Here is a 14,255-nt window from a genome sequence, read left to right on the forward strand (position 1 = left end):
GGTAATTGGGATGGGTGTGTCAGAGGCAATGAGATTGGCACAGGATACAGCACGGTTTAGGGCTGTTGTACATAGGGTCGCTATGAGTCGCAAACGACTAGACGGCACATAACAACAACTTATATGTGCTCCTTGTATAAATATCTATTGTGATCCTTTACTTATTTTTAAAAGTAGATCGTTGTCTGGTTATTAAGTGGAAAGAGTTCTTTATACATTCTGAATATAAATACCTTAGCAAACATGATTTGCAAATATCTTCTATTCTTTGAATTACCTTTTCATTTTCGTAATAGTATCCTTTGAGAACAAATTTTTTTCCATTTTTATGAAATCTAATTTATCAACTTTTTCCTTTTGTTGATTATACTTTCAGTGTCCTATCTAAAAATTATTTGACTGTTTCAAGGTAAAGAAGATTTACTCATGCTTTATTCAAAGATTTCTATAGTTTTCATTCTTATAGAATATCTTTGATCCATTGTGAATATTTTGTGTAAGGTAATGTTCCAACTTCTTTCATTTACATGTGGAGATTTACTTGTCAAAAAGATTACTCTTACCCTATTAAAAGGCCTTGGCATCCTTGTGTAATATTGATTGACCAAAAATGTTTGGGTTTATTTCTAGACCCTCAGTCATATTCCAGTGATTTGTATGTCTATTCTTGTACCAATACCTGTCATAATTATAGTATCTTTGTAATAACTTTTTTCAGTTGGGAAAGTAAGTCATTCTATTTTATTCATCCTTTTCAGACTCATTCTTGCTATTACAGACTGTTGAAATTCCGCATGGATTTTAGAATCAGCTTGTCAATTTATATTATACAAAGAATTTAGCTCTAATTAGAATTGTAGCTAACAATTAGAGATTGCTTTGAATCTTTTATTATTTCTGTACTATACTGTATTTCCATTAATAATAATTCTTTAAAATGGGTGTGAGAAATGGAAAGAATTTGTTCTTGAAAGCAATATATTTTCATTTTGTAAATAAACTAGTAGAACAGTTTTAAAAAGATGGAAAAAAAACTAAAAAAATTAAATGGTGGTTTGATTTTTCTCATCCAGAGCTTAAGTGCCTTTCTCTTTTTATGGTGCACATGACATTCAGATTATTTGAAAAACATATGCAATACAGATTACGTCCAATCTGAATGATGGTATTAATGAAATTGTGTACTTGAGCTTCACCAAGTAACATGAGTGACCTGTATTTTTTTAATGCTAATGAAAATGATTCATTTAAAATAGTAGCTCTTAAGCTTTTATCTTTTTTTAATTAAAATGTAAGGAGTTTATATTGTCATTTAGTATACACATTTTCCAGGCACAAAACTTACCCTTACTACAGGTAATTAATTAAAATATTTCTGTTCTATATTAATCGATGTTTTTTAAATGCTGATGAACTACTAAATTGGTTTTATAATCCACTAAAGAGTCATGGCCTGCAGTTTTAAAAAACATTCCATCAATGCTTTTACTCTTGCCTTTTTGTTATTATGTCATCCTCTCCTCTGACTCCCACACAGTCTAGCTTCTTTGCTGTTCTTTCACAAGTATTTAGGAAACCTAGTCTAAGACAAGAGAATCTAGGATAGAAATCATATAGACAGAAGTAAGTCTAGATATTGATGAGGTAAGTTAAATGGCCTCACCTTTCCAGATGCCTTTAAATAGGTAAAGAAATCTTTCGTGGGAGCCTGAGAAAACATGAGGTGTTCGCAGCCTTGTGTCATGGAAGGGTGAGGGATTCCAGTGTGTCTAAATGCTATTGCCTTGAACACCTAACCCCACTTCAGAAGTCACTTATTTTTAGGAAGCTAGACAGGATTGGATAGCCAATCCATCCAAGCTCTGTCTTGGGAAGAGAGTTTCTTTCTTCCTTACTGTTTCCATCTTCTAACATTTTACATGTACATCTCCTTTCTTGGGACCGCTCCCTTGGGCCTCTGCTCTGTGAGGGGGGAGATGAGGGGATATGATCATTACTGGCCACCTTCACTCTACCCAAAGGAATAAGAAATGGCAGCCAAGGTGGTAGATAGGCTTTCTCCTTTCCTGAGGACACTGAGCTCTCTATTCTAGCCCACCATCTGGTTCCCTTAGAGTTTATGACACATGACAGTTCCCTCCTGAGTGCCTATGCCTGGAAATGCGTGTGGTGCAACTACTTTAGGGACCACACATGTAGGAGAATTTGTGCCTGAAAAATGCTTATTAGCCTCTTATGACTTTGTATATTAAATATTCACTTATACTATGGGATAACCCACTAGCACATGCAAATTCTCTGTAGTGTCCTCTCCATCTCATTCACCCAGTCGCAGCTTCAACCATTATCAGACTTCTAGGAGATTGAAGTCACAGGTCATTTCTACAATTCTAGAGTCTGAGATTTTTGTCTTCCCTGTCACAGCCATTGAGAGTTCCCAGTATTACTATCACACTGAGATGCCACCAACAGACTACACATTTACTGTTAAGCCTTGATGTCATTGCTGTATGACCCTTTCAAATAGCAAAGCATTCAGGTTACTTTCTTGGATTTATACCCTCCGTAGTGCTGCTTCTAGAAAATCCAAAGGAAGCACTTCTCTTTCCTGTGGCCACAAATGTCTAGAGCAATCAGGGAAGGACGAGAGGTTGTCTACCCTTAGTGGCCTAGTGGTAAGACGCTGTGCTGCCCACTTGACATCACACTGTTTGAAATCACTGGCTGCTCCATGGAAGAAAGATGGACAGTTTCCTCCCCTGCGATTTACAGCCCCTGAAAACCTTCTGGAGGGTCAACTATGAGTTGATTCTGACTCAGTGGCATATAACACCAACAAAAAAAAAAAAAGAGAGAGAGAGAACCATTTGACTGCCAGACTTTTGGAGACGAGATAGAGAACAATGAAGTTTATGTATCTAATCTTTTTTTTCATTTTTAAAGTTTAATTAATTTTAATGAAATTTATTCTCTAACCTTGTATTACAGCTTATCCAAACAGGAAAAGGGGAAGCTATCCGGATCAGGTCAATCCTACGCTCTCTGGTCCCCACAGAAGACTTGGTTGGGATCATTAGCATCCCCTTGAAACTGCCCTCACTGAACAAAGGTAACAGAGCAGCTCCAAGCTGGCTCTCCCACACAGCATCCCTTCCAGACTCTTCTTTCTGGAGCAAGTTGTACAGGGCAATGTCTTCCTCTTTATCTGGTGATGAAAATTCTGTCCTCTCTGCTTACTATTCTTCACTGTACTCCCTTTTGTCAAGACTACTGTATCCTGTGCCCAACAGATTCAGATAGTGCATTCCTCTCTCCCCTCTAAGGCATTAACCCTCTGGAAAGAGGCTGGTAGAATAGGATACATCCATAGCTCTCACCAAGACCTTTCTTTTTCTTTGCTTCTGTGTTCCCAAGAATATGTAGACTGCTGGGGAAACAGATGGATAGGACTGACCTAGGCTTTCTTCATCTTATGGCAAGGACTTCAAGAGCTATTTCTCCTGTTCTAGATGTAACAATGAATAAAGACAACCAAAAAAGAATTGATATCTTTGAATTGTGGTGTCAGGAAAGAATACTGAACATACTATGGGCTGCTCACAGAACAAAGAAATACAGCCAAGGGTGCTTTTTAGGTGGAAGGATGGTGAGACTGTCGCATGTGCTTTGGGCATGATATAAGGAGGCTCAGTCCTTGGAGAAGGACATCATGCTGGGAAAGGCTGGAAAGTCAGTGAGGAGAGGAAGCCCCTCAGTGAGATTGGCATAGTGAGTGCACCAGTGGGCGTAAGCACATTGGAGATAGTGAGGGTGGCACGAGAGCAGGCTAGGCTTCTCCTGATACTCATGGTGTCACTGTGAGTCAGTGCGACTCAACAGCACCAACAACTGACATGTGACAGCTGGCATCAATCAGTATTCACTTTATAGCACTTGTACTGTACACAAAGCATTCATTTTCTTTGAGGCGTACTATTCAAGCAGATGGAGTAATTGGAACAAGTGCGTAGTTAGATTGTCTTCTCAAACTAAAGTTGTATGGGGGATTTTTTTAGGAAATATACATATTCACACACATGCTACCATACATACACACACAAATTCATTAGAGATTTGGAATCAGGTAACTTTGGAAAATGAAGTTGGACCACATCACACTTTTAAAACTTCATAAGGCATATTGGCTGTTACAGATGCTGTTCTCCTTAAAGAAAATAATTGTTGAAAAAGAGAAATGTTTCTCACACCTATTTTCAAGCAAAATACAATGTTCTCAGAACATCGAGTTTGTCAGTCATTCTGTCTCAGGATTCAGATCTAGCTCCCCCTGGTGCCTAAGAGGGGAGAGGCATGCACTTCCAATCTGGCGAGTCCCCTCACCTCCTTGCTCTGCCAGCTCCAGACATTGACTATTATGTCTATAATTGCCAAGTTCAGTTTTGAGCTAGTGACACTTTATTTTTGTGGCTCTTGGGCTATCTTTTGAAGTCCACATTTTTCAAGTGTCCTGTGTAAGTATTCCTCGGGTGGCCTAGTGGTTAAGAATCTGTGCTGCAAAGGCAGGTGGTTCAAATCTGCCAGCTGCTCTAGAGGAGAAGGATGTGCATTCTCCTCCCATGTGATTAGTTCCTCTGAAAACATGCTGGAAAGTCAGCTATCGGTCAGTTCTGACTCAGTGGTACACAACAAAAACAACATAAAATGTTTTAGGGCTTTTATTTTGCCTATTTTTTTTTAATAAATAACAAACTTGAAGGAGGGGATAAACTCGGAGGAGAAAAAAGAAGAGGAAAACAGCAGTGACTGAAAGGATATGGTATTTTTGTCTATTTTATTCTCTCACAAAATTTTGTGTGTGGTTTTCCCCCTCCAATCTAAATAGTTTTTAATAGTTTTATTTTATTCAGCGTATTCCCCACTTTATCTTTACACCTCTGCATTAAAATAAGATTCTTGAGTGCTCTGATTGAAGTTTCATCTGAATCAGATAGTAGTCTTCAAAAGTTACTTTGCTATTCATAATGGGAACAGACAAAGCACACCTTAAAGTTAAAACTGCATTATATTTCCTCCCTTACTTTCTTGTCAATCAAAAAAGATAATAAATTAATCTCTACTTCTTAGCTTTTCACTACTTCTGGGTGTTAATGCTCCCCCTGTGGCCTATTTCAAACTTCTAATGTAATGTTGCTGAACATACAGGTGGAAAAAATGTGCACATAGCATTGAGTTATATTTCCAGAACACACAGACAATAGATGTAAGCCACCTCCAGAGAATTGTTTATTATAAGTATAGTAAGTTAAGAGGGAGCTCTGGAGATGTGGCCCAGAGGGACTGGCACTGCAGTCCACAAGTGGAACCTCTCAGGGGGTTTGGATTGACCAGCATCTCTCCGGGAACAACATAGGCAATTGCCACCTTTTCAATTTATGGGCTCCCAAAATCATACAGAAGGGACAACTATGAATTGGTTCTGATTCAGCAGTGATGTAAGATGGTAGATTAATTCCAAAACGATGAGTTTTAGTACTTACTACCTATCTTGAAGAACTTGCTACAGAAGATGAAACACTACAGCCTTCAGTATGGATTACATCTCAACACTGAGAGAGAAAAAATTCTCGTGGATAGACTGATAGACAACATGATATATGAGGAAAGGACTGGAATTGTCAACAACTTGATCTTTCTTGGATAAACTTCAGCACCCTTGGTATGAACAGCCAGGAGAGCGGGAGATGTATTACATTGGGGAAGTCCTCTATCAAGGATCTCCCCAAATGAGGAGCATTGATGGTAATTTGCAGACTAGATATGTGTGATTCAGGCCTTGGTCTTTTCAGTCACTTGCTATGCATCGGAGAGCTGAACAATGAATAAGGATGAGCTGAGGTGTTAGAGAAAAGTACTAAATCGATCTCATGAACTACTAAAAGAACAGATGTGTTGGAGAGGGTGCACTCAGAGTGTTCCTTGGAGGCAAAGATGGTGAAGCTTTGTCTCACATACTCTGGGCATGTTGTTACGAGAGGCTGTTCCTTGGAGGTGGAGATCAGGCTTGGAAAGGTAGAATGTCAGAGAAAGAGGGGAAGACCGCAGTCTGATGGATGGACACAGTGACTGCTGCAATGAGTTCAAGTGTGTCAGGGATGATAAGGATGGCACAGGGTTCATATCTGTTGTTTGTAGGAACACTGTGAGTTGTACTCAACTCAATGGCACCTAACAACAACCTATAAATTATAATTTTAATTTTTGATAGCTGGCATATTTAGTGACTATTATTGTTGTTGCTGATTGCCTTTGAGTTGAGCATGACTCATAGCGACCCTATGAACAAAAGTCCTGAAGCCCCTTTACAACTATCAACATTTATCAAAGTTCATAGAGTTTCCAGAGGCAAGTTATTTAGGAAGTGGGTGCCACTCCTGCTTCCAAACTGTCATAGTATGTTATTGTTGTTATGTGCCATTGAGTCACCTGCAATGTATAGCGACCCTATGTACAGTAGCTCTGAAATGTTCCCTGTCCTGAGCCAGCCTGACTAACTCTGAAACACCAAACCCCACTGCCACAGTTACTGTATCAACTCATCTTATCCAGGGTCTCCCCCTCCTGCTCTGTCCATCCACCCTTCCGAGCATGATGTCCTTCTCCAAGGACCAGTCTCTCCTGGCCCTGTGCCCAAAGTAAGTGAGGCAGAGCTTCAAAATCCCAGCCTCCAAAGAGAGACTTGGTTTTACCCTCTCCAAGACAGAGCTATTTGTTTTCTTGGCAGTCCATGGTATCTTCAAGACTCTTCTCCAGCACCACAATTTGAAGGCAAAATTTTGACATTTGACTTCTGCACATTAGTATAAAGTTGGCCTAGAAGCATTGCATTGTTTCTAAATATCCTTGTGGAGCTCTATAGAACAAACCATAGATGGACAAGATTTTATTGCCTTTGGAGATTATGGTGACAGAAGACAGGACATGATTTTTTGTGTCTGTGTCTTTCAGATGGGTCAGTCAGTGAGCCAGACATGGCAGCCAGCTTCTGCCCTGACCACAAGGCCCCCATGGTGCTGTTTTTGGACCGCGTCTATGGTATTAAGGACCAGACTTTCCTGCTCCACTTGCTGGAGGTTGGATTCTTACCTGACTTACGAGCCTCTGCCTCTCTAGACACAGTAAGTCGCTAAAATAAGTAAAAATCGTTTCCCTGTCATTGTCAAATTAGTAACATGATTGTATTTAAACACATTCTACTGAGACAAACATGGGTTCACCTGAGTTGAACCAACTCAACTATTTTTCTATTACTTATTAGTAAAGAGCTTTAGTGGCTTAACGGATAAGACGTTTGCTGCCACTTCAAAGACAAGTGGCTCATTCCCCTCGATGCTCTTGAAGAGAAGGATGGGAATTTTTCCTTCCATGAAGTATAGAGCCTCTGAAAACCCGCTAGAGGGTCAGCTGTGATTCAGTTTCTAGTTACCATATATAGGTGCTGGTGTTAAGGTCTGGTGGAAAAGTGGTGCCTAAAAGGGAAAAAAATTTACTTATTAGAAAATAGACTCTAGTGTAAGTATATCTGACTTCAGATATTGAAGATATTCTTTTACAATTTTTCAACTGTTGCATTTGGGGCTAGATTAATTCTTTGTAGTGCAGGAAAAGGATGGGCAGTCTCTTCTTATGCAATTTTAATCAGATCCATATTGATATAATGAAAGAGAATTCTTTGTTGGGAGGTGTCCTCTGCCTTGAGACATGTTACAAGTAGCATTCTTCCCATCCGCACAGTTGTATTGACCACTACTATGACGAAGGTTCACTAGCAGCACTGTAGGCTGAAAAGACTACTTCCACTCTTAATTCTTTACATTTCACGTACTGTTCATCAGGAAAGGGAGGAGTGAAGTCAGAGACATGGCAAAACTGAGTATCTAAAAGATCAAGGGCATATATAAATTTGAAAAGCAAGAATGAGTTATGGCAGTAATCCAGCACCAGCTGATAGGAAAACCCAAAAGCATCAATGTCACATGCCCCGCATCAGGAGTAAGCAGCAAGATAATGTCCCGGAAATCCCAGGTCCAAGGAGAGAAAGCCAACAAGATCAGCTTATGTTCAGAAACATCTGACCCATTTCAAGGTAATTTTTCAAGACCCAGACGTGTAGCTTCTAAAATCAGTTCGAAGGTTTCTCAAACACACTACCTGCTGTCCAACTGAGATAGAAGTCTAAGCCTGTGATGAGTGTCAGGGGGCCAGTAGTTTAACTGGAATGGACTAGAACTTAACGGGACACACCCACACCGAGTGGAAAGAAGCTATACTGCAATCTTAAAGGCATATAGTTCAAATCCACCAGTTGGTCCATGAGAAAAGGATGGGCAGTCACCTCCTGTAACCCACTGCGGAGTCAGCTATGAGTCAGTTTCAACTCGGTGGCACAGCTGTCTATCTATGTATATCCCATAAAGTGCTGTAAGCCCCAACCTGAATGCCAACACCATTTCTGTATGTGACACAGGAATGAGAAAGAATATGAAGGTGTTAGGGCTCTGTGATAATTTTGATAATTAAAACAATGTTGTTACCACTGCTTTTGCTCTGAGCTTTTCTATATTTTTTTTCTATAAAATCTATTGGTTTGGGATTTTTTCCCCTTTTTTATTATTAATTTTAATGAAAATTTACAGAGACTTCGGATTTCCATTAGTTCGTTGTTGTACTTTTCTCCCTGTCCACCCCTCCACCCCCAGTATACTCTTCTCTTTGAAAATATTCCTATTCAAAGTATTTCATTTTTCTATTGAGCAAATAAATAGCAAATGCTATTCTGTTGTTGTGTGCCATCAAGTCAGCACTGGCTTGTAGCCGATCTGTCATCGGGTTTTCAGAGGCAATTAATTACTGGGAGGAGATTGTCCATCCTTCTTCAGAGAAGCTGGTGGATTCAAACTGCATACCTTTGGGTTGCAGTGCAGCTTCTTAACACTGGGCCACCTGGGCTTCTTCTATCTGGTATGTAAGCCACATACTGGTCCAGATAACATCTACTGGGAAGAAAGAAAAGTTCTATTCAGAGCTGTTATACATAGGGTCGTTATGTAGTTTCCATTCCTTAGAAATAGACATTCATACTTTCTCTTTTGAACACTTCTAATACACTAGAATCCAAACTTTGTTCTTCCTCATTTTAACACTCTCTTCTAAAGTGATAGATGTGAGATTAACCATTTCTTCTGGCAGGATGATGGGCATTCTAGAAGACAAACTTCTGAGTATGAGCAAGAACAAACTTCTGAGTATGAGCAAGAACACCTAGAAATAGGGACCATTCACAAAGAAAATTATCATGTTAGATGTGACAAGAAAGGAGTTACACATATAAGGGCTATGATAATCACAGGAAGTAATATTATTTAATCTCTGTGGATCTCAGGGTTTCTTTTGAAATTCTGTCATTTTCAAATTGTAAGCCTGCTTTAGTTTTGTTGTTGTTGTTGTTGTTGAGTACTGTTTAGCCAGAACCAACCTATAGCTGACCCTCCAGAGGATTTTCAGAAACAGTTAATCAAAGGGGAAGAGATTGCCCATCCTTCTCCCGTGGAGCAGCTGGCGGATTTGAACCGTGTGTATCTGGGATTGAAGCACATGTTCTTACCACTAGGCCACTAGAGCTCCCTTAGCTATACTTAGTGTCACTAAATAACTCTTGGATTCAGTCGGTATAAATTAAGAAAGTACTATGAACAAGAATTACATAGAAGATTTACAGATGGTCATGGGTCTTTCTGTTCCTTTTGTATTTTCCCCAGTACATATTTTGGTTTCCTCTAGAGATGTGTTCACTCTCATACCCTTTATCCCACTGAGAGTTGCTCACAGTGCATGGAAATTAGCTGATAAGGGAGCCAGAGTTCCGTTTTCTTTCTGTATGAATCTATTACGAAACCAATGAATTAGTGAGATTACTTGACCTGTAACCATTATGAATTTATTAATCTTTAAAGTCACATGATAAAGTGGTGGAACTTCACATGCTGTGGGCATGTCTGCAGGAGGAGTCAGCCTTTGGAAGAAGACAGCATGCTGGAAAAGAGAGAGGTTCAGAGATAGGGAGGAAGACCATCTACAAGAAGCCACAGTAAGCTTGAGCGTGGCAGAGACCATGAGCATGCCGAAGAATAAGGCAGGACGCTCATTCTAAGGGTCTGAAGAGTTACTATAGACTTGATAGCACCTAACAACAACAATAAAATCATGAAAGGGCCCCATAAAGTAAGGAATGAAAGCAAAGAACAATATCAGTGTTGTACCCTGGCATTTGAACTTCAAAAACATTGGGGATTCTGACCTAGATGGTCACCAGTTGATTTTAATTCAGGTTCAGAATTCTTTTTTAAAAGGAATAGATTATTTTAGCCTTGTTTGGGATGAGTTAAGCCAGACTTCTAGCCTTTGTTTTGGGTTTTTGGTTGTTGTTGTTTTTCATTCATGGGTATGCTTATTTGGTTTTTCCCTTTAACATGGATTTCGAAAATTTAAAACATCCAAGAAAAGTAGATCTTCTAACAGGGTACAAAATTGTCCTTTCCTGCTCTGAATGCCGTACAGCATCAATTAAAAAGTGCATGTTCCCCTGCCCTGTTCCACGGGAGCTGGTGGGAAGGGTAAATTTGTCGGGGCTTCAAGGAAATTAACCAGTGTCACAACCCCCTTTCTCTAGGTTTCCCTAAGCACCACAGAGTCTGCACTTGCATTAAATAGGTATATATGTTCTGCTGTGCTTCCTCTCCTCACAAGATGTGCCCCTCTGTTCGCTGGGACAGAACACTGTACGTCTCTGATTGATTCTACACTCCAAACAATATACAGGCTTTCCAAGGGACGCTCTCTCACCAAAGCACAGAGGGACACCATAGAAGAATGTTTGCTTGCTGTTTGCAAGTAAGTCCTCCTTCCTATGCTTTCTATATATGCTTTAATTTGTATAATCTAAAACCTGAGGAATTTACTATGAGGAAGGTTCTAGGCCTTAGCTGTATACCCGCCATCCACCAAAATTGCTTTTTGGGATGTATTGGAGCTCTGTATTTCACAGCTGGCCTTTCTTTTACAACCTTGTTTTTTACTGTTGGAATGGGAGGAGGGAGACCTCAAGCTTAAAATTATTTTCACCCTGAAGAGATGAGAGACCAGGACTTTTTTCTGGTCTGAAGTATTCTAATTAAAAGTTAGTATTCTGAGAGATTGTACCGGAGAAGAGTATTGAGAGTACCATGGACTTCTAGGAAAACAAACAGAATCATCCTGGAAAGGGTTAAACCGGGTGGTTCCTTGAAGGCAACGATTCTGAGGCTCCGTCTAACATACTTTGGACATGTGAGGAGAGACTGGTCCTTGGAGAAGGACATCATGCTTGGGAGGGTGGAGGGACAGTGCAGGAGGGGAAGGCCCTCTATGAGGTGGATTGATTCAGGACTGGGGTAATCAGGATGGGAGTGTCAGAAACAGTGCAATTGGCACAGGACAGAGCAGAGTTTAAGGCTGTTGTACATAGGGTTGCTATGAGTCGCAAGCAACTCGACAGCACATAACAACAACAACAACATTTTGAGAGGAAGCCAGGAGCAGAATTTTCTGCCTCTAAATGAGATTCTGTTCAGAATCTAAAGAACGTAACCACGAGCACCCCATCTCTAGTCTTCCTAAGAGTCCTTGTCACAATGGGGAAATAAGAATAGTAGTTTCCATCATTTTGATGGGAATCAGTGCCTACTGTGATAAAGGTAGGACAAGGGTAATGCTAGCCTAAAAGCTTTGGGGTCTCAGGAAATTAGATCAAGTCTAACAGGCTCAAAGAGGGAAGTCTTTTTCAAGGAGCAGGTCACAGCTACAAGGATCAAGACCACCTCAGCTGAATTTAAGAATAACTAGGAAGATTGTAACATATCTCAGTGCCTAGGCTGCACCCCCCCCCCAAAAAAAAAAATCAAAAGCTTAAACAGTGAGACCTAGGCCTAAGTCTTTTTAAAAAAAAAAAATTCTCCAGGTGATTCCAGTGTGTGGCTGGGGTTGAGAAGCCTTCTTTGGGCTGTCCCAGAGAGAGGGTCAGCAGCTTCCCCCTTAGAATCTTTAGTTCATTTGGACCTTATTCTTTGCTAAGTGGCTTGAGTTTCCTAGTCCCCCAAGACATGAATATGCACCAGGGTTGGGGACAACTGTCTCATCAGGTCTTTTTTTAACATTAAGCTTAAAACCAGTCTCACACTTCAAACATAGCATTGGTCCTGCATTTTAAATACTTTCTTAAAATTAGCTTGTATTTACCGCTTTCTTTCTAAGGCCCGCAAGCTTCAGGTACTTTAGGGGGCAAACTGTATCCAAAGAAAGAAAATCTCCTTGCAAAGTACTGTTTGCCTGGGATCAGGGATGGAGCCTGGAGGGTAGGAGAAACTCCTACTCTGGACCCCCAGAAGGGATTTTCACCCTGAAACCCCCTGCGGAAGTCAAATCCTATAAACTAAACTGCAGGTAATCTTGTCTGCGTCCCTTTCCCAACATCCTTACAGATAATGCCCCTTGCGTTTAAATAAATTTGCCCTCATTTTGAACCAACCACTCCTCACAATGAATTCTTCAGCACAGTCACCTTCACATGCTGCATGTATAGCTTTTACGTGAAAAGCAAAAACAAACAACAAAACGCTTGAAGTCTTTTGGAACCTATGTGATTTACCTACAGATTCTTAAAGCTATAGGTATATATCCCAGAACTACAGCTGCTTCATCTATTTTATGATATAATAAAGGACAGAGAAATAAACTAATTACGATGCTTTTGATCAGAAAGAGAGGCAACACTTGGTAAACATAGTCTGCTAAGAATTAGAAGGGCACTTAGTGTTGACTCTGCTACTTTGAAAGGAAGGATAATTGGCCCTGTTCTTGTTTATATGGGCCTCTATTTTTCTTCTGAATGGTGACTGGGGTGGGGGTTATGGGGGGTGGAGAATAAGTTCGCACAAAAAGGAGAAATATTTTGTACCTAAATTGATTCTGTAATTGCCTAGCAACTGTATTGATAGCAGCTGCAGATCTTGTTTTACCTTTTGCTAGATCAGAATTTATCTAAGGAATTAAGTCGATGAAAGTACTCTGTATCCTGGTATGAGCTCTTTGGTAATAAAGCCCTGTTGTTGAGACGGATCCTAGCTGCAAAGATTATGAAAGAAATCAGATCAGGGGAAAATTTGAATTTCACGTCAGCCAAAGTATACTTGACAGTCATGTTAGTATAATTTTGGGAGCTCATATCTTGTTGTCTTAGAAATAGGAGCTCTGAGGAGAGAACACAAATTGATACTGAAGAGTTCTGATGTTTAAGTCAGACAGTAGTACTTTGAGAGGCTTCCTTTATTCATGTTAATCCCTTTCCGATGATATTACTAAATTACTGGGCAACAATGTAAAATTGAATACTTTTATAATTAAATTACAAGATTATTGACATGCTGTATATTTTGACCAACACTTTCTTACTATCACAAGGCCAGTTTCTGGGAGTAAAAAAAACACAAACACCAAAAACAAAAAAACAATTGTAAAGCCGACTGAATTTTGGTTTTTATCTCCATTCAAGTCTATCATCCTAGTAGATGCCTCCAGGACTTTCTCCCCAAATTCTATAACTTAATCACACAGTTATTAGCTTTCCCTCCTTGCCTTCTCAGCTAGGTATGGAAAGAATTCAGGGGGTTCATAACTGAGCTTCCATATGGAACTGTGCATGTATTTGTATACACTTTTCTTCTGAACAAGTCTGTAAGCTCCTCTATATTTTTTTGAAGTTTTAGCAATCAAACTAGATACATGATTTTTAGCTCTCCTCTTTCTGTCTCAAAATGTGTTGTTGTTTTTGTTATGTGCCATCAAGCCACTTGTGACTCATAGCGACCCTACGTACAACAGCCCTAAACCCTGCTCTGTCCACTGCCTCGGACGTACCCATCCCGATTACTCCAGTCACTGAATCAATCCAAAGAGGGTCTTCCCCTCTTGCGCCATCCCTCCACCCTCCCAAGCATGATGTCCCTCTCCAAGGACCGGTCCCTCCTTAAAACATGTCCAAAGTATGTCAGACGAAGCCCCAGAATCCTTGTCTCCAAGGAGCAGCCTGGTTTAACCCTCTCCAGGATGAATCTGTTTGTTTTCTTGGTAGCCCATGGTACATTCAATACTCTTCTCCAGCATCA

At 40.1% G+C, this 14,255-nt stretch overlaps 1 protein-coding gene across 2 annotated transcripts in view; it reads left to right on the forward strand.

Annotated features, from left to right (window-relative positions):
• RYR3 (ryanodine receptor 3) overlaps nucleotides 1–14,255 on the forward strand; it is a 753,100-nt gene that overhangs the window by 588,155 nt on the left and 150,690 nt on the right. For both annotated transcript variants that reach the window (XM_006883055.1, XM_006883056.1), the window contains exons 46-48: nucleotides 2,989–3,109; nucleotides 7,006–7,175; nucleotides 10,727–10,947. In XM_006883055.1, the coding sequence (XP_006883117.1) occupies nucleotides 2,989–3,109; nucleotides 7,006–7,175; nucleotides 10,727–10,947 (512 nt within the window). The remainder of the gene's footprint in view (nucleotides 1–2,988; nucleotides 3,110–7,005; nucleotides 7,176–10,726; nucleotides 10,948–14,255) is intronic.

This window comes from Elephantulus edwardii, unplaced genomic scaffold, assembly GCF_000299155.1.
Source record: "Elephantulus edwardii isolate Elephantulus edwardi_28Jun2011 unplaced genomic scaffold, EleEdw1.0 scaffold00026, whole genome shotgun sequence".
NCBI lineage: Eukaryota > Metazoa > Chordata > Mammalia > Macroscelidea > Macroscelididae > Elephantulus > Elephantulus edwardii.